The sequence below is a fragment of the Sturnira hondurensis genome, unplaced genomic scaffold, assembly GCF_014824575.4.
Source record: "Sturnira hondurensis isolate 20B ecotype Veracruz unplaced genomic scaffold, ASM1482457v3 Scaffold0004136, whole genome shotgun sequence".
Lineage (NCBI taxonomy): Eukaryota > Metazoa > Chordata > Mammalia > Chiroptera > Phyllostomidae > Sturnira > Sturnira hondurensis.
In genome coordinates, this window is record NW_028076767.1 from 21,202,555 (window position 1) to 21,224,371 (window position 21,817).

The window sequence follows — 21,817 nt, forward strand, 5'->3', positions numbered from 1 at the left end:
GATCAGAAAAGTTTAAGCCTCTAGAAATGAGATTGAAAACCATGTTTAGAGACAGCACTGTTCATGGATCTAAGTGTTCTTCATCTATGCTGTCCAGTACAGTCACCCCTAGCCTTGTGCGGCAATTAAGCACTTAAGATGTAGCGAGTGGGACTAAGGAATGGAATTTTTAACTTAATTTCTTAATGCAAATGTAAAGAGCCACAGGTGGCTTGTAGCTGTCATATTGGCTAGCAGAGTTCTGGATGAATGGTTGCGCCCCGCACGTATATAAATTGATCATGGGTGCTCTCTCTCCCCTCTTCTTTTTTTTAAAGCTGAAAGTTTTTTTTTTTTTGAAGATTTTATTTATTTATCTTTAGAGGGGAAGGGAAGGAGAGAGGGAGAGAAATAAATGTATGGTTGCTTCTTGTGTGTCCCCTGCTGGGAACTGGCCTGCAACCCAGGCATGTGCCCTGACTGGGAATTGAACTGTGGTTGTTTGGTTCATAGGCCCTTGCTCAATCCACTGAGCTACACCAGCCAGGGCTTCCCTTCTTCTTCCACCTCCCGCTGTCCCCTCCTCCCACGGCGGGTCTTATTTTTGGACAGAGGATATATTCTGAGTTTAATTCTTATTGCTTCTTTAATTCTAACAGTGTGAAGAGTGCCAGTGCTGGCAGCATGGGGTCTGCATGGGATTACTGGAAGAAAATGTGCCTGAGAAATACACCTGTTATGTTTGCCAAGACCCTCCAGGTAGAGATTTCTGGAGTCAGGGATATTAATAGTATGTAGCCTTTTCCTTGGCATAGCTGGTTGTGAAGCAGCCTAAGTGTCCATGGTCTTGAGACTCATTCTTCAGCATCGGCTGGACTCTGACCTCTTTTATCCTAGTCGCTCACTCACCTGCTGGCCAGCTTCCCCAAGCTTAGCAGTAAGCAACTGTGTATGAAAAGGTTCTCCAGTGGAAGAGCTGGCCTTGAGCTAGAATTTATTTATTTTTTATTGTAAATATTGTATAATGTGAGATACACCTTCTTAACATCATCTTAAGTGTACAGTACAGTATTGTTTATAAATGAAGCAGTGTTGTACAGCAGATGTTTAGAATTAACTGACCTCGAGTGACTAAAACTCTAAAAACAGTGAAATGCTGTACCAATTTGTGTGTCCTCTTTGTGTAAAGGTCATGCTAATCTCTGTATCGTTCCAGTTTCCGAACTCTCCTTTTCCTGAGAGTTCATGAGGATGTAGGCTCTGTCCTTGGCTTTTAGGGGCTGGTTGGGGGTTAGAAACCTGCCTCTGCTCCCTCTGGTGGCATCCTCCCTCCATTGCTTCATTGGCACCAGGGAGGGAGATGCACCCTTGAGGGGAAAGGGAAAGGTGTGGTTTCAAAGAGTGGGTGGCCTATCTGCCACCCAGAGCAGTGGGTTAATTCCTTAGCAGGATCAGTTAATGTCACTGTTCCATGGCCACCAGGCTGGCCTGTGGCTTTTAAGTGCCCATTTTCAGACGTCTCGGGGTGGATTATAAATCAGTTGTTCTTGTTTTGCTGTCAGTAGGATAGTAACATCTTCTCCCTTCACCACTTGTAACGGCTCCCCTCAGCTCCAGTCCCTTGACTTCCTTGTGCCCAGGCAGTCCTTGAGAACCTCTGCTTCTGTTACTCCTTTTAGTCCTGTGAGAGGCCTGGTAGGAACACCTACTCCCATTTTTGCTAATGAGAAAAAAATCGATATAATAGATATGAATGACTTTCCTAATCTCATGAAGCAAATTGGAATTAGAACTGGTTTGCGGGGCCAAATCTCTTGAATTTGCTGGTTGTGTAGGGTGGGGCTGGCCACCACAGTTGATTTTCCAGCTAGTAGGTCCCCTCAGGGCCTGATAACTTCTGTTTGTGACACTGTGTCTCCATGTGTTAGATTAGACCATAGACAGAGAAATCTACCTCTGTTTTTCCCTTTATCTCAAGGAAGGAGTATAGTCAGAAGATTCGCCCGTAAGTCATAGAATGTGTTTGATGGGCAGAATCTCAGAGACCACTTAGTTTAGCCCCAGCATTTGACAGGCAAGAAAATACAGACCCAGAATGGACATGACAGAAGATGAGAACCAGTGTCTCTAACTTTTGTCTTGGAAAACAAGTAATGCTGCTCTGAATCCTGTTCAGGTGGCTTCTTGCAGCAGCTGCCTCTGAGATTTCAGAGGGGCACTTTAAGGCACTGTTGAAAAATCTCTTTTATCTACTTCATTGTCTCCCATTCTTTCCCTCTCCTTTTCTCTTTTTAGAAATCATACAATTCCTTTACACTTTCTGAACTTATTTTTTAATAGTTTATTTTTATTTTTTCCATAACCATTTACCCCCTTTATACTCTCTTTAATAACTCTAATTGCCAGGATTGAATAGATTTCTCCTTGAATTGAGAACTCAGTGTCTGTCACGTTTGTAGACTCGGTTGCACTCTGCAGTATCTTGCACCAGAAGTTTAACCTAACAGAGTTAAAGATTACCTACAGATGCTTTTAACAGAATCACAGTGCATTCCTACCATGAGTCCTGGGAAAGTCAGGAAGAGCCAAGGGACCTTGATAGGGATTTCGTAGGTTATTCTGGATATTGGGAGGTAAACTAACAGTCTAAAAGTTTCCTGGGTTTTTGGAGCTGGAAACGCTGCCAAGTCACATGGTGTCATGTTTTTAGTCCTTCCTAAGGGTCCCTATGATGGACAAGACCACTAAAGCCATCTGCCGGATGGCTAGCCATCTCCAGGTCATCTGCCAGAACAGATGGATGGAGGTCTAGAGAAGGGAGGGAGCCTGATTGTTACCTGGTTCAGTGGTAGTTGGCAGTTGGAGGGGCACTTGGGGCTTCTTGCCATTTTATAAATCCATTCAGGGTGCATTTTGCCAGGCGCTGGGAATACAACCTTGAACAAGATCATTATTCTTCTTTTGGCTCTTAGTGGAGTTGGGACCAGAAACAGATGTCAAAGTAAGTCAAATGAACTAGAACTTGTTGTGGGGTGGGGGTAGAAGGCAAAAAGCAATGAGAGAACAGCTAAGAGGTGTTGAAGAGGCTGTCTTACTTTGAGAGATGACCAAAGGCCTCTCTGGGGAGAAGTGGTGAGGAGCCAGTCTTGCAAAGGCCTTGGGAATAGTGCGCCAGACAGAGTGCTTGCCAAAGTAGAGACCCTAGATCAGAAAGAACTTGATATGTTTCATAAACTGAAAGGAGGCCACTGTAAGGATGGGGCCAAAGAGGGCAAAAAGTAGCCTGTCCTACCAGCCCCAGTAGGCCAGAGTTAGGACTTTGGGTTTCTACTGTGTGCAGTAGAACGTCTGTTCAGGTTATAATAGGAGAGGGAATAATGTGACTTAAATTTGAAGAGATATTCCAGTTCCCACTGTACCTCTGGACATTTCATGGAGATCTGGAAACTTATATATCTTACTACCTTGTCCCTGACACTTACTAGACAGCCTAGAATATAGTAGGTGCCAAGTAAATGTTTATTGGATGGATAAGTGAATATAATGGACACACCAACCCATCCTTCCATTCATTGTGTGATGATTGTACAATGGTGAAATAATACGGTTCCCTTCAGGCCAAGCATTAACCGTCTTTGTCACTCACTATTTTAGGTCAGAGGCCTGGCTTAAAGTACTGGTATGACAAGGAGTGGTTGACTAGGGGCCATATGCATGGCCTGGCATTTTTAGAAGAGAACTACTCCCACCAGAATGCCAAGAAGATTGTGGCCACTCACCAGCTTCTCGGGGATGTGCAGAGAGTGATCGAGGTTCTGCACGGCCTGCAGCTCAAGATGAGCATCTTGCAGTAAGTGTGGGACCTGCAACTTTGGGGACGTGTCTGATCTAGCATGGCCTGAGGTGGGGATAGATTTGAGAAATTGGAAAGCGACAAAATGAAGACAGGTGACCTTACTAAAAACTTCCAGTTATGAAACTTTTTTAAAAAAATCAACTTTATTGAGTATGTTTACGTAAGTTAAGTTCACCTATTTGTTAAGTGTTTGTTGAATTTTGACAAATGTATACACTCTTGCAGTCTCCACAGTCAAGATACAGCGCATCTATTTATAGTTTAAACTGTTTTTTGTCTTTTAAAAAAACGGTCTAAATTTTTTTGTTGTTGTTTTTTAAATTGTGGTAAGATAGCTCTAACTGGAGTGTCTCAGTTGATTGTCCCACAGGGTGGTGAATGGTCACCAGTTTGATTCCCAGTCCGGACACATGCGTGGGTTGTGGGTTTGGTCCACAGTTGGGGCACATCCCAGTCGGGGCGTGTACGAGGGCAGCCAGTCGATGTTTCCCCCTCATGCTGATGTTTCTCCCCCTGTCTATCTCCTTCCCTTCCCCACTCTGTAAAAATAAGTAAAATCTTTAAAATTTTTGTGGTAAGATATACATAATATAAAAGTTACTCCCTTAACCGTTTTTCAGTGTACAGTTCAGCAGTGGTAAGTACAACCAATCTCCAGAACTCTTTTCATCTTGAAAAGTTGAAACTTTTACCTGTTAAATAACTGGTCCATTTCCCTCTGCCCAGCCCCTGGCAGCCACCACTCTACCTTCTGTGTCTATTAATTTCACTGCTCTGGGCACCTCACGTATGTGGGGTCCTGTCTTTTTATGACTGGTTCATTTCACCTAGCCCAACGTCCTCAAGGTTCATCTATTTGGTAGTGTGTATTGAATTTCCTATCTCTGTAAGGTTGAATAATATTTCATTGTGTATAATACCACATTTTGTTTATCTCTTCATCCTAAACCTTGATTGGCAAGCAAAGTAAAGTTGAAAGCTGTTGGAAGAGGCATTGTTGGTAAGCCTGCTCTCTAGCATAGAGGTTGCTTAATAAATATGTCCCTTGATGGTTTGCTCATACAGAAAAGTTTTAAGCCTTTTGGAGCTGGACTTCTGGCTTTTAGTTGCCAGAGTCTGTAGTTAAGTTGAGTGTAAATTCTCTTCTGTGGCTGCATTGTACATGTCAGGTGATCTACGTTTGTGTAAACTCTGAGAAAGACAAGCAGCTCTTGTTGGGGTCTGTTGGCTTTTATAACCTACCCCTCTTTACCAAGTAGGGCAACTGAGCCTTGAGTGGGGCAGCTGCCCTCCACGGTTTCCAGGGCCAAGACTAGAACTCAGGTCCTGGCTCCCAACAAGTACTTGTTCTAACCTTTGTAACTGCCTCTCCTCAGTAGTTCCCTGAATTTTCTTATGGTTTTAGCACAATCTTTGGCAGGGACAGCTTCTCTTCTGTAAAAATCTCTCCTAAGTTCTTCCATAGGGCGCCGTTTTAGTGACATCATCAACAATGACAAACTAGCACCATGAGTGAGTTAGACGTGACAGGCCACTCTCTGATAGGGTTTCCTTTGTGCTCACTAGTCCTGGAGGCCTCTTGGTGTCAGGCAGGGCAGAGTGTTGGAACCCTGAGATGACAGAATGAGGGTCTGCTTTCTTTTGCATTCTGGTGGGCAGAGGCCTGGCTGGATTCAAGTATGGGCATGGCAAGGACTGGTTGAGCAGGGCACATCATCGAGAGTATGTATTGGTTTGGGTGAAAGCTAAGCTGCTATAACAGAGACTCCCAAAAGAGACTAAAACACCAGGGGTTTTCTGTCTCACATAATGCATGTTTCAGGGGTAGGTAGGAGTCTTGGCCAAGGTGGGTGACCCTTCTCAAGGATTCTGTCTGGGGACTTAGGGACTTGGGTTCCTTCTGTCTTATTCCTTTGGCATTGCATTGGGATTATTCTCATCTGTATGGTTGAAGCAGTCTCATCTGTACCTCAGCTCTGCTCCAAGCCCCATAAGGGAAAAATAGAAAAAGAAGGAACAAGCAGTTTTGTGGATACACCTAACTGCCGGGGAGGCTAGGCAGGTGGCCATTTGCCCCGCTGAAACTCAGGAGTGAGGGTAGAGTGGGTATAAGAGAATGGGAGGATGGTTGTGAGGTGTGTTAGCTATTATTGTGACAGTATTTGTTGAGGTGAGCTGAATTCATTGACAGCCCTGGATAGGAGTAACTATTCTTTCACATTTTGTAAACCGGGAAAACTTGACAACATTTAAACCAAATGAATTTCTTCTTAATGAGATCCCAGAAATTGACTGAGGTAGGTGAAAAGGTGGTCCATGTAAAGGCCTAAAAAATCCTCGGGTGATGCTCCAGATAGTGACTTTGGCTAGATTTCTTTTCATTTGCAGAATCAGGGTGTTCTCTTGCCTCACTGAAATGCCAGTGCTCCTGGCCCTGTTCTATAGTGGGGCACTTTGTCCCTTGCATTTCCCTGTTTAGATCTTCCATCTTTATAGTGGTGAGTTTGTACTGGAATTAAACCTGACTTCTCTAAGCAGTTCGGAAGAGGGTGTAGGGAGGTCTTTTTAGTTGTTATATGTGGAGAAAAGATCTTGGGAGAGGGAGAGAATCATCAATATCTAGTTGTTTCTCACATGCTCCTAACTGGGGACCTGGCCCTGCAACCCAGGCGTGTCCCTTGACTGGTAATTGAACTGGTGACTTTTGGTTTGCAGACCAGCGCTTAATCCACTGAGCCACACTAGCTGGGGCAGAATTTTAGGTTCCGTAAGATCACCGGACACCTCCATATTTGTGACCTATTCCATATCTGCAGGGAGGCTTCAGTAAAGTGTGTGTGGGGGGGCATTACCCATGTGTGGTAGTTGCTGGTGAGTTAAGTTTGTGCTTTCCTGCTCATCAGTGTTTCTCAGCTGGGGCTAGAAAGGTGCTGTTGACAATTGTACCATGGGGTAACTCCTGTGTGGCATTGTCCCAAGCATTACAGGATGTGTAGTGCCCTTAGATTTTGTGAACTAAAATGTCAGTAGTACCCTTTGTCACTGTGACACACGGAAGGCCCCCCATGTTTCTACATGTCTGTAGACCAAATGTGGGTAGCACCGCTCTATCCTCCCATCACTGCAAGTGTACACAGGGGAGTTTGCCTGGAGATGAGGAGACCACGGATTTCCATTCCCCTTTGCTTGGTGAAGGGTGGTTTGTTACCAGATGGCCCAGGTGGGAGCTCTTCTTCCTGCTAGGAGAGTTTGGGAACTGAGAAGCCCCTGCCGTGGTTCCACTTACTCCAAAACCCTTTCCATGTTTGCCCTCCCCACAGAAGCAGGGAGCATCCTGATCTGCAGCTGTGGTGTCAGCCTTGGAAACAGCACTCAGGGGACGGGAGATCTCATTCCAGACACATCCAAGTTGATGAAGCCAAGAGCAAGGAGGAAGTCCCAAGCTATAGAACTTTAAACGGGGCGGTGGAGAAACCCCTGCCCCTGCCCCAGTCTGTGGAGGAGTCATATATCACCAGCGAGCACTGCTACCAGAAGCCCCGCGCCTATTACCCTGCTGTGGAGCAGAAGCTGGTGGTGGAGACCCGTGGTTCTGCCCTTGATGATGCAGTCAACCCCCTCCATGAGAATGGTGATGATTCCCTCTCCCCACGCCTGGGCTGGCCTCTAGACCAAGACAGGAGCCGGGGGGACAGTGACCCCAAAACCAGCTCCCAAAAGGTAGGTAGCTTGCTTGTACTTGTTCTTCATTCAGTGTCTGAGTGCTTCTAAGTTATCCATCTAGGGATAAATGTTCTGTAGAAGATGTTTATTATAATATTGTGTTTGTTGTAAATTTGTATTTAAATTTCTTGTCACAGGCTTTTTTTCTTTTCCTATTAAAATGGGTACAAAGTTAGGAGAGCCCACTTAAACCAAAGATCATTGGTTCTGGGAAATGCCCATGAAATAGTATAGTCAGTGGGGGTGGAGGTGGAGAGGTGGGAAGTGGGGAGGAGAAAAGGGTTCACTGGGACTTGATAAGTGGAACTAAGTTAGGAAAATGAGTTTTTTCTTTGATGCAATTTATAATTGCACCTAGGTGCTAATTCTTAGCATGAGCAAAGAATGAGTCAAGTGTGGTGTTAGGCATAAGCATTTCAGTACAATTCTAAGATAGCTTTAGTTGAACTTTTAACTTTGTAGCCCTGACATAAAAACAGTCTGTTTTTTCTAAATGTTTGCAAGTTGCATCAGTTTTCCCAAGAGCCACTTGTCATTTTTCTGTTTTTCAAGTTATTCTCTTCCTGAACTCCTTGTGTCATCCTCTTGCTAGAGTTGTCTTTAACTGTTCGCTGGTCTCATTCTACCCTGTTCTCAGTGTGATTTGAGAGCTTCTCTACCCTTGTCATACTTATTTTCACAGAATTATGGGTCAGTATCACTAGTGTCAAATACGTTGCTGCTTATTGCGGAGAGGGAGCATTCTAGATTATGAGCCCCTCGGAGTGGGCATTGTGTCTCATTCAGCCTGTGCCCTTGTTAGTGTCAAAACAGTGCTGGGCAAGGCTGGTCTTGGAGACACAGGACACTTGGAGCCAAAGGACACAGTCTTTGGAGACAGACCCAGTTCTTAGTCTGAACAAGGCCCCATTTACGGTGTGGTATGACAGATCACTTAACTTCCTCTGGCATCATGGCTTTCTTTGCACGTAGTAAGCTCTAAATAAATATTAGCTCGAATCTATTTTATTTCTGATGAACAAGTGAAAAGTTGAGCTCACAAACCCCAGAAAATGTTTCTGCTCTTGTAGAATAGGCGGATTTCCTAGGGGCATCTGGCACACAACAACAGATCAGAAAATACTGGGTCTAAACAAGACAGGCAAGGTTAAAAATCTCTTTGACTGATGGCAGGCTGACTTTAGGCCAGCACTGTGTTTTATAAATTTAATCCTATTTCATCTGCATGAACATTTAAAGTTTATTTTACAACTTCTGTAAAGGGAACAGAGGCTCAGAGAGGTGAAATAACCAGGTTCACCTACTCAGAAAAACTTGGAGCTAGAACTTAAAACCTATTTGTCTGATTGCCACAGACTAATTCTTGTCTGTACTTGCCCTGCTATGCTCTGATCTCAGGGCTCTGGAAGCCATTCTCTGAGGCCCATGTCAGGCCTAGGGCACTGGGCCAGCAACTGAGAAGCAGCTGTGGGGCCTTCTGTGCTGCCCAGAGGCGGTTGCAGTTGGTACAGCAGCGCCCTAGAGAGAGGGAAGAAAGGGAGACAGAGATTTGGAGTATTCAAACTGCAACTGGTTTTTCAGATGGTTTCAAACACTGCCTGTTGGGAGAAGGGGTTGGGAGCCATCTCTACTTAGTGATTGAAATGTCGGTCATTGCATTCTCAGGTGAGGGAATATATCTCCAAAAAGGTCCTCCCAGAGGAAGCCCCTGCGCGGAAGCTGCTGGACAGAGGCGGAGAGGGGCTACTCAGCTCCCAGCACCAGTGGCAGTTTAACCTGCTGACCCACGTGGAATCTCTTCAGGATGAAGTCACGCATAGGATGGACTCCATTGAGAAGGAGCTGGATGGTAGGGCTCCTCCCTGGCTCTCTGCCCGTTGGCAGGCACTGTGAGCGTGTCAGGATGAGCTGCTATTTGCACTGCCCTGTATGGCTTTCCAGGGACAACTCTGTTCTTGGCTTCTCTTCTTTTCAGTCTCACTCACCTTCATTCCTCAAGATGGACCAGCCTTAATTTTAAGTACTTACCAGGCGCTTCTAAGGACTGCGTGATGTTAGGAGCCTGTCCTCACTTGCCCAACCCCTTCTGCAAAAGAGCAGCTGAGCTCTACTGCAGGCAGTGCGTGACTTGAGCAAAGATTTACTCACCTAGTTCTTTCTTTTTCTTTTAATTGATTGATATTTTTAGAAAAAGAGAGACATCAGTTTGCTGTTTTACTTATTTATACATTCATTGGATGATTGTTGTATGTGCCCTGATTGGGACCAAACCTGCAACTTTGGCATATTGAGATGATGCTCTAACCAACTGAACTACCTAGCCAGGGCTAACCAAGTTCTTAATTGAGTTTTTAAGGTATTTGAGGATTAATCTGGGGGGGGAAAACCCTTTATTTCACTCCTTGATGAAATCTAAAATGAAGCCTTTTCTTCTTTATCAGTAGAGATTTAAGAACTTGACTGAGTCATTTGTGTAGTTCTTGGGTTTTTCCCCAGATGTTACTGGTAACAGGTGGGCTTGGAGGACAGAACTTGTGGTGACGAACATGCTCAAATTCATGTTCCCCAGGGCTCTTTTGATCCTCAGGAAGTTGCTTGTTTGATTTTTGAAGACAAAGTTCCTTCTCAGTCATTCATTTATTTCTCAGTTATTTGTTTTCATCCTTAAAATGGAGCCCAATTAAGAAATAAATGTTCTGCCCTGGCATGTGTGGCTCAGTGGATTGAGAGCTGGACTGCGAAGTAAGGGGTCACTGGTTCGATTCCCAGTCAGGGCACATGCCTGGGTTGCGGGCCAGGTCCTTGGTGGGGGGCGTATGAGGGGCAACTACATGTTGATGGGTCTCTCCTTCCCTTCTTCTCTCTCTAATAATAAATAAAATCTTTAAAAAGTAAGGGAAAAAAGAAATAAATATTCTTTTTGAGAATCCTAGGTACAGTCAAGCCACTGTACTACTTTAACTGGGGATATAAAACATACTTAATAACAACTCTGAAAAATACTGTATGTTATACAAGCTAGGGTCATGAGGTATGGCCAGAACATGTGTACAGCTGAGGCCATGCCAGGGAGAACAGTTGTGAGGGGAAGCAATAACACGAAGGCTTCCTGGAACTCCTGGTACTGGAGTGGAGCCTTGAAGAGCATGATGTCTTCTGCCGGAGAGAAGGTACCTCAAAGTGGATGTTAAGAGGACTGGCTCTACTGGAAAACAGGTTACCGTGTTGGAGGGTAGTGAGAGAGAGAGAGGTGCAGACAGACACGCAGAGAGACCTACATGCCCTCATGCTGTGTCTTGCCCCTGAGGCAAACCTGAGGAACTGGGACTAGGAAGCTAACTCAGGGTCCAGTTGTGAGGGCATTTCTGGAAGGGGGAGTATTTTTGTTTTTTTACTCCAAGAAGGTTTGCTTGGACTCCTTAGAATTGTAATTGATGCCACTGTCTGTGAAAACCCTATTAGGTTGCTGAAATAGTATTGAATATCAGGCTGAAAATTACAGATTTTGAAAGCAGGAGTGGCTCTGGGTCCATGAAAGGGGGAGGCTTAGCGTCATAAAAACAGGCTGAACAACATTCTGTTCTTGCTAAAGGAACCTGCCATTGGTGGAGAAGTCTGAGCCTCCCTACTTCTTACTCACTGACACCCCTGCCCCCTCGCATCCCCTTCCATGCAGCTTGGGCAGTATAGCAAGGATGATAAGTCTGGGCTCTCTTCTCTGGCCTTCTGGAGAACTTTCTATGTTGTGTCCTGCTGATTTGGGGCCACATACTCCGTTTATGTGCTAATACTCCAGGCCCTGAGAGGTACCGAGGGAACATAAACATTATTTACAAAATTTAAAGATCTTATGTCGATAAAGAGACTTAAATTATATTTATTTGATTCATCAGAATCCTGTTTTATTTCTATAGTAGTAGGTAGTGCACTCTTTAGTTCATTTAACTACTATTGAGAGAAGCTAAGCTTTCATAGGAATTTGGATATAATACTGTTCTTAAAACTGCCTAATAAGCCCTGGCTGGTGTAGTTCAGTGGATTGAGTGCGGGCTGTGAACCAAAGGTCGCGCGGTTCAGTTCCCAGTCAGGGCACATGCCTGGGTTGCAGGCCAAGTACCCAGTGAAGGCTATATGAGAACCAACCACACATTGATGTTTCTCTCCCTCTTTCTCCTTCCCTTCCCCTCTCTCTAAAAAAATAAAAAGAAATAAAATATTTAAAAAAAAACTGCCTAATAAGTGGTTATATGGACTGATACATGTTTTTAAATGTTTTGATATTAATCATTATTTAATTATGTAGTTGCAAGAGTAATATTGTAAAACAGACAAAAGATGTTTAATAACCATGAAAATTTTGAATCATTTCACATTTGAAATCTATATTATTTTAAGGAAATATGTTGCTCTCAGCTGAGCTAGCTCAGTTGGTCTCAGTGTATTTGATGTGAAACCTTCTGCCTTGCTTATAGTCAGTATACTGCTGAGAAGCTTTTGAGCTTTTTAAAAGAAAAACTTAGGGTGATGGTCCAGCACATGGTGTGGAGAAAAGGCGGGTTTGCTGGGTGCTGCGGTTCAGAGAAGATGCTGTTGGCTGTACAGATCCAGAGAGGGCTTCCATCTTAGGGGCCCTAAACACACACGTTCGGATTCTCAGATTCTTGCAGTCTGTGCACTGGTGCTCTTTCTCCCTATGTGTGCTTCCTGGGTCACCATAGTGTTGGGGGATATTTTTGGTGAACCTGGAATTATATCTGAGGTTACAGTGACCATCACAGAGGGGTCTCTCAGCAATTGTAGGATCATCTTTTTAAAAAGATTTTATTTATTTATTTTTAGAGAGACGGGAAGGGAGGTAGAAAGAGAGGGAGAGAAACATCAGTGTGTGGTTTGCTTCTTACACACCCTCTACTGGGGACCTGGCCCAGTTTGCAGGCTGGTGCTCAGTCTACTGAGCCACACCAGCCAGGGCTGTAGGATCATCATCTTGCCATATACCATTTGTTTGTCTCTCTGTCTCTTGGAATCAGTCTAGCCAGTCCTGACTCTCTCTTCTTTAGACTCACCCAGATGGCCTTCTCCCAGCATTGATTTGGAGTCATTTTTCCCTTTTGCTAAATAGTGCTCTGTCTCCTTCTAGGTGTTTTTTTTTTTTTTTTTTTTAAAGACTTAACCGATGTATTGAAAGTGGTCACTATGGAGTTTTCTTGCCCAGGAGGTTGGTAGTCACTCTCACGTGACTTTGATCCTTTACTCTTGATTTTCAAGTTCAGGTCTGAGAAGGCAGTCTTATTTTTGTTACATTCATGTTGTACTTGGGGATCAGGAGGAAGGAAGGTTCCTTCTCCTTGGAACGTATAAGTACCAACATGAAATCTGATAGAGGGAGGAAAGTGAGCTCTGTGGAGCTTGAGCAGTCAGTGGGGCATTTCACCAGGCCATTCCCACATTTTTTACTCCCTTTTGAGTTCCACACACAATTGAATGTTAGGGGTATAATGGTGAACAAGGCAGAATCAGCCTTTACTTTCATAGAGAAAGATTAATTAAGTCATCCCATTATATATGATTACAAACTGCGGTAGGTGCTCCAAAGTGGGAGAACATGAGAGAGCATAGCACAAGGACCAGACTCTGGGTGTAGAGTTGGGAAAAGTTTCCCTAAGAAGTAATTTGCAGGAAACAGAGCATTTAGAAAGGTGGGATGGAAGGCGGAGGGCTGGTTTTGAGGAGGGGAAAGGATGGGGTGTGAGGCTGTATGTTGCTTGAGAAAGCCTGGACTCTAGAGCTGCACTGCTATAGTAATAGACTTGCTGTGTGTGGCTGTTTAATTAAAATTGAATTAAAATTTAAATTCCGCATTTGCACCAGCCACATTTTTAAGTGCTCAGTAGCTATGTTGTGGCTGGTGGCTACTCTATGAGCCAACACAAACATAGACCATTTCCATCATCACAGAACGTTTGGTTGGACTCTACTGCTCTAAAGCATTTGAGCTCTGTCCCAGGAGTAATACAAGTACTTTGTAGAGAGGATGGTGAACTGGTCTTGTTTCCTGAACTGGCCTTCCCTTCCCAGTCCCCCATGAGCAGTCAGATGGGATATGGTGCTGAAATTCTTGTTGAGAGTCTTGCATATCAAGTGTTGGAAACTCACTGGGTCTTCTCTCTCTCTTCTGCCTACAGTGTTGGAGAGCTGGCTGGACTACACTGGGGAACTGGAGCCCCCACAGCCACTGGCCAGGCTTCCTCAGCTCAAGCATTGCATTAAGCAGCTGCTGACGGACCTGGGCAAAGTACAGCAGATTGCGCTCTGCTGCTCAACATGAGCCTGGGCACCCAGAACTAATGCGGGCACAATCCTGGGGTGCCTGCAGGAAGAACTTTGCATTTTTAAATAAATAAACCTAGCATGCCGAATGCACGTGACACCGACTGACTTCAGGGATCTGGGCAGAGGGGATGTGATGGAGGTTGGACAAAGAGGCCATTTTGGCTGCCTGAGGGCCGGGCACTCTGATCTCAGAGCCTACCAAGAAGGTAGCAAATAAGACTCTTGGGATTCCCTTCTTCTGTGCACATTGTTGGATGGAGAGTGAGTCTTTTTGCACAAACTTCACTTGAAATCGTGCCACTGATGATAAATGGAATGAGAGCCAAAAAAGTTTCGTCGGAAACAGTTGTAAATTCAACTTGCAGCTTATTTAATGGACTTTTCTGTCAGGTTGGGGTACATGCCAAGCCGTCTGGTTTCTGCCTGGCATGGATTTAGGCAGCAGACATCATTTTCATTTTTCCAGCTTCATGGGAATGTTGTGACTTCATCATTCTGTGGAGATTGGGAAGGAGCAGAGGCCTTGGCTGCCCTACCTTCTCTGTAGGACTCTTCACTTTCCTCACCACATCTCTTGCATGACTTCATGGTACCGGGGACAAGTTTCGTATGCTTTCACCCCAGAGTTGGCTGGGTAGTGTCTTTTATAGCAGAGCCCATCAGCCTGTGGAGGAACTAGAATCTCACTGAACAATGAATCGAGGCGGAATTCCAAACTGAAGCAGGCAGGGTCTGGAACCCAAAGGACAGCGTTTTCTACCCACTTCTTAATGTTGACAGCTTCCCAGTTCTACTCAGTGTCCACAAAAGTTTCCCCAAATTTTGAACTTTTTCACTGTAAAGATTTGTTACAAAGAATGTGATTTGGGGAATCACCTTATTTTATATTGTTATAAACAAACTTCAGATTTTAAGTGTTGCTTTCCTCCTCCCCTGAAGGGTGTATATTTAGTAGTGGCATTTTCAGGTTTGTTTTAACCTCCTTTAACACTTTAAATTTCCTGTTTGTATTGTTTTGTGAGATCAAGGTGATGATGCTGCTTAAGGTCCAGGTACAATCTGTACCTTTTGAGACAATGTCTGTTACTCTCGCAGGTTACGGTTCCACGTGTAATTGCTATATTGTTGTTTTTCCTTAGTAGGCAAAGTTAAAGAAAATATTTCATGTTTTGAGGAGTGACTCATTTTAGTTTTCTTATCACTAAAGGCGAAAAGCAAAGCACAGTTGTCCATTAACACTCACAAGTTAATTATGGGTTTATGAATCTGTAATGTTATATGCTGCAAATATTTACTATGTAAACGTGAAGTAGCCAATATCTCAGTAGCAACGACAAGTTCTCTCCTGTGATCTGTGGAATGGTTAGGCTTTAAGGCACAGGTCATTGTGGTCATGAAGGCCTCTGTACCAAGATCTGTTTCAAGGTGTGCTGTCCCGTGATTTGTTCACCATGTGATATAAAACGAATTTAGGACAAGATGACCTGCTGTAGCTTATCCATCAGAAGGAGCACATGTAGTAGCTATGACATTTGTAATGAAAGCTGACACATTTCCTCTCTACAAGAGGCTGTTTCCCATTGCTAAAGTTGGCGTTTCTGGTATGGAAAGAAACGCTCAAGGAGTGTGTGCATGGCATCTGCTTTGCATAACTTATCAGACAGCCACATTATGAGAACTATGTGATGCTTGTCTGAAAAGGAAAGAAACAGGATGGTTTTCTGTAGCCACAACTGTGAGGTATGACGACTTGTATTATTACTGAATTTCTTTTCCCTGAAAATAAGTTTGAGTGTCCACACCCTGGGAAGCTGTAATTTTAAGGTAGTCAACCTCATGTCTTTTTCAAAGATGAAATCAGAAACTGGACTACCCTCGTTTTGTCCGTCAATTGAAGAAATAATTCCATTTCACTCATTGTGACTTTTGTCCTTAGGGAAGCAGGGATGACTCCAAGTTCTGATAACCTCAGTGTACTTCCCTAATTTAAAGCCATGTTGAGGGGCTCCATCCTCATTCCTGGGTCGAGTTGAGTAAACCCCAATTTGGAGCACTGGAAACTGTTATTTGCAAGTATTACTGTTACCATTTAGAAATATGTACACTACCTAAGTTTTGAGTAAAACTATCCACCTTTAAAAAAATTGCCTTGACAAAAACAGTTCTGGTTGGACTAATCATTTTGTTTCTTTAAAAAGTGATAGAGTATGTGTAAGGTGGACCCTTGATGAGCCAACATTGCACTGTGGATACATATCTATGTTTACGCGCTATTAGAACAGAAGGCGCTGTATATAGAAATGTTGCTTTGAAGCAATATTTGCAAAACATGCAAACTTCTGTATCTGTATTTGGAAAAAATAAAACAGGTTTTTGTTGCTATATTTTGTCACATTGAATTATGAAGTTCTCTATTATACATTATTTAATTTGCTGTGAACGTTGTCTTTTAAAGCAGCAGTCCCCAAGCTTTTTGACACCAGGGACTGGTTTTGTGGAAGACAGAGGGGGCAGGAGCAGAGTGGGGACATGAGTGGGGAGCTCAGGTGAGCTTCCCTAGGGGCCCAGGCGTTGGGGACCTGTTTTAAAGGACATCCTCTGTTTACATTCTAAACAGGTTTATCTTCTGTAGGGAGGCAGATGGATACAAGCTGGAGACCCCAAGTCCTAAGAAAGTATGTAAAACACTTTCAAAAGCATTTAATATTCAAAAGTAAAATGCCCCACACCAGCCTCTAGCCCAGTCTGGCTCATGTTTTGTGGTGTGAACAAACTTCAGGCTTACTAGATTTTGATTATTGAAAGCAGTGCAGGGAAGACAGGTTTGGATTTCCTGGTAAGAGATGGCACCCACTATTTAGGACCCTTCTCAGACCAATCGAGATTGCAAGTGGATTCCAATTAGCTCCTTCTTGGTTGGGCTGAAGATTTAAGGAACAGAGGGACCTTTATTTATTTTCATTGTTAGTTTCAGAGAAGGGAACATCAATTTGTTCCACTTATTTATGCATTCATTGTTTTTTTTTAAGATTTTATTTATTGATTTATCTTTAGAAGGGAAGGAGAGGGAGAGAAACATCAATGTATGGTTGCCTTTCGTGCGTCCCCTGCTGGGAGTTGGCCTGCAGGGAACTGGCCTGCAACCCAGGCATGTGCCCTGACTGGGAATCGAACCGCGATCCTCTGGTTCGAAGGCCCGCACTCAGTCCACTGAGCTACACCAGCCAGGGCCCCATTGTTTTTTTTTTTTAAATAAAAAATATTTATTGGCCTTGGCTGGTATGGCTCAGTTTATTGAGCACTGACCTGCGATTAAAAGGTCATTGCTTCAGTTCCCTGTCAGGGCACATGTCTGGGTGCAGGCCAGGTCCCCATTTGTGGGCAAACAAGAGGCAACCAGTCAATGTTTCTCTCTCCCCCTTCCTTCTGTCTCTGAAAATAAAATCTTTTAAAAATTATTGATTTTAGAGAGGAGAGAATCATCTACCAGTTGCTTCCCGTAGTTGTCTAGACCCTGGATCAAACCAACAACCTATGTGTGTGCCCTGAATGGGAGTTGAATCCCCAACCTTTTGGTGTAGGGGACATTTTTCCAGCTGATTGGTCGATTCTTGTAGGTGCCCAGACTAGGGATGGAATCTACAACCTTGTCTATCAGGGAGACACTGTAACTGTGCCACCTGGCCATGGCAAGGCTTTAAACTTACACTTCATAGCAGAGCTTCCCTGTTCCCAAATTCCCCTCTTCCCTTTATAGACAATTATGCTTATTTTAAAAAAATAAATGGAGGCAGTTGGGAGATAAAAAATGCATAGCTCAACCCCCCCCCCCCCCATAGCTCCAGCAATATAAATAACCCATTAGTTGCCCTGACTAGTGTAGCTCAGTGGGTTGGGGATCATCCTGCAAAACAAAAGGTCGCAGGTTCAGGGCACAGGCCTGGGTTGCAAGCCTTCCCAAGTTGTGGGGGTGCAAGAGGCAACCAATGGATTACTCTTTCACGTTGATGTCTCCTTTTCTCCCTCCCTTCCCCTTTCTAAAATGATAAATTCCATTAATTCACACCAGTTCTGCTTAAAATCCTTTGGGACACCTAAAATTTGGCAAGGAAGGCGAGCGTGGAGGCTTAAACCACAGCTAGAAAATGACTAGTTTATATAAGTAATTGCACTGAAACTTATTAAAACAGCCCTATGGTTTGGGCCTTTGGGGACTCTGCCCAAAAGGAAGGCTAGTGGGGCAAGTTGGTGGCAGTAACAGTACAAAGGTAGCCAGTTAAACGATCATTTAACAGAGCCAGCTGTTTCCCTGCAAGAGGCTACAACCACCTATCTATAACCCAAGACGTCACTATTTTTTTTCAGGTAGGAAAACAAGCTCAGATTCTAGCCAGTGAGAGGTAGGGACGAATATGGAACCCTCATTAAATCCTCCAAATAAACAAAGGACACCTAAGTGGGGTCCTAGAAAATGTGAAAATTCCCCAGATGTGGCGAATACCGAGACCGAGCCAACAGGTAAATGATCCCACAAAAGCCAACGAAGGCCAAGTGAGTAGGAAACAAAGGCTTTATTCTCATGGGCTCCCAACGTGGGTTCGACATAAGCCAGAAAGAAGATTGGAAATATGCTCGGGAAAATAAAAACCCAGTAAAGAACAAAAGGGCCACAACAGACTACACAAGCTGCCAAAAGGCTCGTTTTTCATTAACGCGGATTGAGGAGCCAGGCTCAGGCCTCTGGGCCGGATCATGGCTCCCTCCAGCCCAGAGAGCGGCCAGACCAGGCATCCCGCAGCTCAGCCGGTGATACGAACATCCGTGCGGCGGCGCAGACGGCGGGCCCGCAACGCCTCGGGCATGATGGCGAGCAGCTGCTCTTGCACCAGCATCTCCACGATCTGCTCCTTCGTGCGGATGTCGGGTCGCAGCCACTGGCGAGAGAGCTCCCGGAGCTGCCGGAACGCCTCTCGCGGGCCCGCCGCATCCTGGTAGCGGAACTGTCGGAAACGCTGGCGGAACGTCTCCGGGCCAGGCCGGGAGCCGCCGGGGCCTGGAGGGGTGCGGGGAGCGGCTTCAGCTAGCGGCGCGGAGACCAAGGGTGGAGGCTCGAGGGGCAGCTCCTGGGCCGCGGAGGCCGCCGCGGGACCTGGAGGAATGGCTTCGGGGACAGAGGCGTTGGGGCTGGAGGGTTTGGCGGCAGTCGTTGGCACCTCAGGAGTCGACGAGGAACCCGCAGGGTTACGCTGAGGGTCTGAGCTTCCGCCAGCTCCCTCCTCTTTCTCTCGCGCCATGACGGTACTCCCGAGGATCGCCAAGCCCGGATCGGTCGCCGCCATGACTCCGGCTCTGGATGTCACTCTTTGTTCTGCGGTTGTGGGTTCAGCACTGCGTCTGCGCCGGGCCGGAGTGAGAAAACGTTTTCCGCTAAAGGGGAGGGACCCGTGCCACGAGGAAGGAGGGGGAGACGGTGAGGAAGCAGAGCACTGCTAAACTCACCGACGGCTGCGAACCGCCTGAGCCTTACGAAAACGGGAGTCCCGGGGCGTCTCCTGGAAGAACTGGGCGCGCGTGCGCAGAGAAGACGAGTCCCAGCTACAGGAAGCGGCGCCCCCTGGCGTTCTAGAATCGCGTCTGGAGGCAACAGCGACCGCGTAGTCGCCGCCCAATCTAAGCGCGTAATGGCTTCTTTGGGATGGTGGCTCCTCAAGGCACGGGTTCTAGCGAGAGGCAGAGTTGGTGGATGGGGAGGAGCCGGAGGAGGGGCCGGAGTCCCGAGAGGTATCCGCAGTCAGCTGCAAGGTGACTGGTGCTAGCCCGTTCCAGCTTGCGCATCTGCTCTCTAGATACTGATGAGGATGTTAGCCAGTCACCGGGTCACGGGCCTGGCGCCCGACCCCGGCCCTCGGCCGGACAGCTGAACGGCGGGCGAATGCGGAGGCAGGGCTCGACTGGAGAAGGTTCTTACAGAACATAACGTGTGTAAGATCCTCAGGAAACAGTAAAACTAGCCCTTCCCGTGTCACAAAGTACTCTTTGCCATTATTATTTCTTGCGTCTCCTCTGAAACCGAGGGACAAGTGGCTCTGTGGGTTGGGCTTTTAACATTAGGATTAGTAAGTACACTAAATGAGTTGCTTCGTATGGTGGTCACTAGCACATGTGCTTACCAAGCCCATGAAAGGTAGGCTAATTAGAATTCAGAGGTACTGTAATCTAAAATACACAAGAACTTAGTGTGAGAAAATAATGAAAAGTATCTCAATAATTTTTAAATTATTTCTTGGAATGAAAATAGTTTGCATATATTGGGTCAAATAAAATATATGATTAGACTTAATTTTGGAACCAGAAAAGGCTGCTCCTGCTCCCTGACACTAGCAGAATCAATAAGTAGAGACAAGGATCGAATCTTCTTAGGTGCTTTATGCAGATGCTGGCAGTAGATCTTAACATTTCATCTCAAGCCCACCTTTTTATAAGGAGAAGAAAGGGTAGGTAAAGAGGTTTGGAAAAAAGGTTAATTGCTTTCAGTCTGAGTATTTATTTGTTGATCAACAATTCCTTATCTGCCTCCCGACATTCCCTCCCTCTGGAGCACAGTGGCTCAGATACCATCTACCTCTCTTGCAGATCCCCTGGGCACAAAGGTTGAATTGCTGGTCTACCTCCAGGATTCCTGTAGGTCACACATTCCAGTTCCTGGAGTAATAGTTTTAAGCCTACCAACTATGACTGGAGCTAAAATCTTTAACTCTTAATTTTCCCTATCAATTTCACTTGTGTCATTTTATGGTACTTTTTAATGTAGCTGCTGGAAAGTTTTAAATTACATATGTGGTTTACATTATTTTTTTAATTCGGTGGCACTCTGCTAGGGTAGGCTGCCTTGGTGGAATGAATCCCCATTGCAGGGTTTATTTGTCTTAGGCCAGAGTTGTTGAGCGATTTAAGCTAATAAAAAAAACCTCTGAAAGAAAGGGCTTTTAAAATGTTTGCTGTTGTCTTCTTTAGATAAGTTGTTTGCTATTTCTAAGCTGGTTTTCTTATCTGTAAATGTGGATATAATAGAATTTACCTCATAGAAGTTATGAGAATTCAGTGAGACGATGCAGGTAAAAGCATGTAGCTCTGAGAGCCCTTCAGTAAGCGATGTATTCCATTTGACTGTTGACTTGAAACTGGAAAAGTCAGTGTTCAGTCTGCCTGTCATGTCAGCCTATCAAGTAAGACTAAAATCTTTAACTCCTGAATTCTCCTATCATTCCCCCCTGTTAGTTTTTAATTATCTTATTTCTATAAGTTTCTATTACTTTACAAACTAAAACAATGTAAGATACCTTAGTTGGATGTTGCAATTCTTCAAACAGTATTAGTACAGTTGACAATATTTGCACATTTTCCAGCTAGGACCACGTTCCCATATTTAAAGAAAACTTTTTCCTGTCCTTTAGAGTTACCATAGGTCCCCATTTATCTTTATACGGGAGTACAAACACCTATAAGACATAAAATAAAAGTTTGCTTGACATAGGTTCCAGTCCACTTTTCTTCTAGTTAGCTTCTGGGGACTCTGTCTTCCATGTCTTGAGTAGCATCTTACATCCAGGCTCAAAGGAGTGTGAGGGAGAGGTCTCTAATACAACTAAGGTCATTAATCACAGCTAAGGTCTGACTTAAATGTTGTGCATAGTTATTTACCTTCACTTTTTGATCTACATACATATCTCCCATCCCAGTCATAACCCGAAATGGTCACCTGTACACAATTTCATAAGGACTCACTTGAATCCCATTTCAAGGAGCTGCCCTCATCCTGAGCAGGGCAATAGGTAATACTTGCTCCCAATGGAGATTGAGTTTCTTGACATAGTATGACTTCATTTCTCTTCCAGGTGTGATTCATCTCCCCTACCTTCCCAGAAG

At 44.8% G+C, this 21,817-nt stretch overlaps 2 protein-coding genes and 1 pseudogene across 3 annotated transcripts in view; 1 reads left to right on the plus strand and 2 right to left on the minus strand.

Annotated features, from left to right (window-relative positions):
* The window catches only part of PHF20 (PHD finger protein 20), a 104,874-nt gene extending 88,601 nt beyond the window's left edge, over positions 1-16,273 (plus strand). For both annotated transcript variants that reach the window (XM_037043974.1, XM_037043973.1), the window contains 5 exons: positions 639-738; positions 3,634-3,829; positions 7,156-7,555; positions 9,224-9,407; positions 13,744-16,273. In XM_037043974.1, coding sequence (XP_036899869.1) covers positions 639-738; positions 3,634-3,829; positions 7,156-7,555; positions 9,224-9,407; positions 13,744-13,886 — 1,023 coding nt within the window. In that variant the 3' untranslated portion in view covers positions 13,887-16,273. The remainder of the gene's footprint in view (positions 1-638; positions 739-3,633; positions 3,830-7,155; positions 7,556-9,223; positions 9,408-13,743) is intronic.
* LOC118986023 (uncharacterized) lies at positions 1,121-1,221 on the minus strand (annotated as a pseudogene).
* A 2,170-nt stretch (positions 16,274-18,443) lies between the features above and the next one.
* Positions 18,444-19,489, minus strand: SCAND1 (SCAN domain containing 1). The gene is made up of 2 exons (XM_037043975.1): positions 19,391-19,489; positions 18,444-19,285 (listed from the first exon to the last, which is right to left on the minus strand). Exon 2 carries the CDS (start codon positions 19,228-19,230, stop codon positions 18,691-18,693), a length of 540 nt encoding a protein of 179 aa, XP_036899870.1. The 5' UTR covers positions 19,231-19,285; positions 19,391-19,489; the 3' UTR covers positions 18,444-18,690.
* Between the last annotated feature and the right edge of the window lie 2,328 nt (positions 19,490-21,817).

Excerpts from the sequence above, each read along its gene's own strand:
- SCAND1 (XM_037043975.1), bottom strand. The coding sequence starts at position 19,230 with ATGGCGGCGACCGATCCGGGCTTGGCGATCCTCGGGAGTACCGTCATG.